Source organism: Fusarium poae, assembly GCF_019609905.1.
Source record: "Fusarium poae strain DAOMC 252244 chromosome Unknown contig_9, whole genome shotgun sequence".
NCBI lineage: Eukaryota > Fungi > Ascomycota > Sordariomycetes > Hypocreales > Nectriaceae > Fusarium > Fusarium poae.
This window is the reverse complement of record NW_025408666.1, coordinates 80377-84801: the sequence shown is the minus strand read 5'-3', so window position 1 is coordinate 84801 and position 4425 is coordinate 80377. Positions and strand designations below refer to the sequence as shown.

General features: G+C 49.0%; 1 protein-coding gene across 1 annotated transcript; it reads right to left on the bottom strand.

The window, feature by feature from the left end:
* Positions 1 to 2993: 2993 nt before the first annotated feature.
* FPOAC1_014141 (uncharacterized protein) lies at positions 2994 to 4163 on the bottom strand (the record flags this gene model as incomplete). Its single annotated transcript, XM_044858463.1, has 3 exons — positions 2994 to 3619; positions 3680 to 3980; positions 4146 to 4163. 3 exons carry the CDS (start codon positions 4161 to 4163, stop codon positions 2994 to 2996), a joined length of 945 nt encoding a protein of 314 aa, XP_044700579.1.
* Between the last annotated feature and the right edge of the window lie 262 nt (positions 4164 to 4425).

Here is a 4425-nt window from a genome sequence, read left to right as displayed (position 1 = left end):
TCCGACAGGTCCTTTACGCCGCCAAAGTGTGTGCTCCGCCTCAGACAGAGCAGCTTCCCCTGACAACTGCTCTTCAAAAGCCTCGACGTTGTGACCAAACAGCAGTGCTTTGGCCGAGAGATTTAGCGTATGGCCGAAGCAGCGCCCACGCATCCTCGACCCGATGAACCCGAGCTCACCACCAATTACCTCCATGGCCTTGTCGTTGCTTTCCGCGTTGTCCAGTGTGAAGTACCCAATATTATCCTGGATACCATAGGCGTCAAGGACGTCCAGTATTTCGGCCGCAATGTTGTGTCCAAAAATGGGCGAGTTCTCAATTCCGGTACACCAAGCGCCAGCTTGCGTGGCTGGCTATTCTCATCCCGAAAGAAACAAGCAATCCCGTACAAGCTGTGCCTGTTGCCTGATTTCCATCCGTCAAAGGAGACGTGAATCAGGCCGCATGACAGTCATGCCATGACTTCTTCAGCGCTGCGACGACCTTATCCTTGTGCATTTCGTAGGCCGAGAGAACTTTGCGGCGGATGGTTGTCCTGGTAATATTGGCATCCGTGATCTTGATAAGTGGGTTAAGGTATTCGAATATCTGGCGTAGTCTTCCTTGCTCACAGACGCTAAATGCGTGGTTTTCCTCGATGATCCATTCGAGTAGGAGGCGCTGGAAATGCTTGCGGTCGAAACCCTTGGCCAGAGTGTTCGCAATATCTTGTTCGCACGGGAGTCGTGTTAAAATGGGAAGAGTTTAGGTTTCTTAATTCTTTCAAAAGATGCAGTAGGAGAACTACTATTTATGTACAGGCACCACCTCCGTGGAATGTTCCACCTTGTTTCACACCTTGCCACCGACTTGGTCGTTTCACATTTGTGATCTCCAACAGGGAACGTGGACATTCGCGTTCAGGGGCCCCAAGGGCCTTCTCTGCTCAGATTACATGACGTAGCTCATTGCACAAACTTTGCCTGCAATATTGTCTCATACCGGCAGTTACGAAAAAGGGGCTACTACTGGGACACGAGAGGAAATAACAACCAAATTCGCAGAAAAGATGATTCAGTCCCCTGCATATTGACGGACCATTTCGACCAGTATGTATTGGAGTACATCGACAAATCGACAGCAGCAGCAGCGTTCCTGGCCAGACGGAAACAGTATGACTCGTGGAGTGTTGTTCTCCTTGTAGTGGAAACGAAACCTTTTGGCACCTTCGACTTGGACACCCAGGACCTGAAGCACTCAAGCACCTCGTGGGCCAATCTCGGGGGTGAAGATCAAGGGGATCTCCACGGTCGAGTGTGATGCTTGTGGAACGGCGAAGATGAAACGCCAAGTCCATCGACAAAGACGAGTTCCGCCCGAGAAGGCCGGCATCCGACTCGCCATCGATTTCCACGACATCAGTGGAGATTCTGGCTGTACTTCAGCTATGCTGGTCACTGAAAGTTACTCTGGCTATATTTGGGACTATTATCTTCCCGATCGAACTGCACCAACGCTTATCTATGCACTGGAGCATCTACTCAGAACACTAGAGCGACAACTCCAGTGCAGGCCCGAGGTCATTGAGTGCGATAACGAAATCCCGGATAGTCGCCAGGTAAGTGACTTCCTCAGTATCAAAAACGGATGCGCCTAGAGCCCTCCGCGCCATATGCCCAAAGTCAAAACGGCGGCGCAGAGCGCTCGGGGGTGTGATCAGGAGAAAGCTCGCGCAATGAGAATCGGAGCAAAGCTACCTTCGTTCCTTTGGGTTGAGATCTGGCGTGCTGCTGTATACCTATACAACAGGACACCGAAGTACATCTACAATTGGAAAACGCCGTATGAGCGTTTCTACACTTACTTTGCCATTAGGGACGGAGTGGTAGTCACGGAGCGTAAGCCCGATCAGACACACCTTCGAGTATACGGCTGTAAAACCTTCGCGATGACGACCGATGCCTTGAAAAAGAAGAATCGACGACAACGACTCAATCCCCGAGGGTGGATAGGATACCTGGTTGGGTATAGCTTGACAAACATCTACAGGGTCTGGAATCCTTTGACCAACAAGGTCATCTCCACTAAAGACGTGATATTTAATGAAAAGGAGACGTTCTCTGGGGATGTCCAGCATCTCAAAGATGATTTAAAAGAACTAAGCAAGGAAGAACTTAAGTCAAGCACCCATGTAACCGACTCCCCTGGTGTTACGATTGGTCCCGTAACAGCGCTGTAAGGCTTCTATAGGCAGCTGTAAGCACCACTGCAATCGCTCACATAGTGATTATAGCCCAATCTTTTGCCCTGTGGCCTAACGGTTAGGTGCAACCGTTACATACGGGTCGTATTATCCATTTCGTCTTCGTTGTGGTGTTCATCATCAGATTAGCTGCCTTTGTCGCATTAAATCGTTTTATGTCGCGCATTGTCGTTGCGATTAATTATGATGGAAAATTGTCGTATGCGGTTGAGAGTGGAGAAATTGCCTGCCCACGATTATGGGGACTGCTCCAGTTTTGTAGACCTCTGCTGACCCCTGTTCACAGTGGTGTCCTTTCAGCCCCTCCTCCTTATAACCCCGGCCTGAACTTTAAATCTTAGGGAGGTCTAGCCCCGTACTACCATCGCTTACCCTATCGTCTGCCTTAGAACTTTAACTACAATATAGGACGATAAGTAACTTTAATTCTAGTTTGAATTTCACGAAGAAAGGGCTTTTTCTTAGCATATTCTCATCTTTATGTAGTCCCTTAATTTACTGGTTGGCTGGTAAAAATACTACTGCTTAACTTTATCAACAAGCTTTCTCCCACGTCTACTTGTCACAGCCTGAAGCCTAAAGCCTGAACTGATCCTGATCTGAGGGCGCTATAGCTATATATATGAGAATGCAGTGTAAGGTCAGGGACCTTACATCCTAGTCTTTTGCCATTTAGTGCAGCGGTAAGACCCTGAATGCATCCAGGGACCCTGGCCGTGACACTACTATGCCAATTCGTCGAAAAGACTGTTATCCCAAACGACTTCTTTGCTTCATCCAACAACCCTTTGACCTCCAGCCCAGCCGATATCTGGCGCTCCCTCTTGTTTTTCCCTGCTCCTTTCGAACATCCGCCTCCCGCTCATCTAGTATTTTTCGTTCCTCGGCAATTCGCTTCAGATTCTTCTCTTGCCGGTCCTTTGCCTCCTGCTCCTCACGGCTTAAACCTTCGGTTGTCTTATTGATATCTACTCGAACCTTTCTAATGATGTCGCCGTAGTCTTTCATCTTCAAGATATCGGTAAGCTCGGCCGCATCCTCTAGGAACTTCTTCATCCTAGACGAATCAATAGGCGTGCGGTTAACAGCGATGTCTTGGGTACCAGCCACCGATTCCAAGAGACGTTCACTGGGTATTGTGTCGAGGATGTGTCGTCTATTAGCGAGTTGGTCCATCCAGATACGGAGCGGTACTGCTTCGACGCAATTCCAGCCACGCTCGTTTAATAATTTCGACAGCTCTCTCCGTCCATAAGCAAAACATGCTCCCTCAAGGACCTCCTGTAGAAAGGTTATCAACTTGTGTTGACTACTGAAAGGTAGGTATGTTGCGTCCTGCTCTTTCGGTACGTAATCATCTTCGCATGTTTCCTCTACTGTGTATGGCACGGGTGAGTATATGAATACACTGACGAGTATGGATCTGGGCGACGTACCTTCTGTGGGTTTTGCCTCAGCCGGTGCATCTTCATTGTACACTTCCACCGGACATGCTTCTGCAGTGGGTAGTTCCTCTTCCGGTGAGCCGTCGTATGCAGCAGGCGCTTCTTCTGTAGGCGCCTCTTCGGCAGGCGCTGCTTCTACAGGAGCTTCTTCTGGATCATAAGCCGAAGCTTCTGCGGGCGCGTCTGCTGGTACCAATAGCTCCCAGTCTAACCTTTCCGGTGTATCTTCTGCAGGCTTCTCGCCAATTGGCTTTTCTTTGGCATCGTGCTCTGGAATATCACAATCCAGGCTCTGTGCAGTGTAATTAGAGCCAAATTGTCCTCTCATCCACAACCTCTTAATCACGGAACGGAATATATCCGTGTCGTGTATATCCAGGCAGGCTTTCTATCCATACGCGTATGGATTAATTAATCCATATGGAATAATCCATACGCGTTAATCCATATTCCATACGGGGATGTCGTATTCCATAAGTATGGCAATACGGCGGAAAAATTTGATCCCTGTAGTAATCCCGTTCAGGGGCGATTTTCCAACTCTCCACTCTTTCTTTAATTCCAACACCACTGTGTAAGGACGCTGCGTATGTCCTCGCTGATGACATCCACTTCCACTGACCCTGCGGGGATTCCAGTGTCCACAAGCGAATTGTGCTCTTCCTCAATCTTCAGCACGAACCCTCGATTCTCAAGCGGCGATGTCCAAGAGCGCATGGCTCGAAAGCGTAAAACGA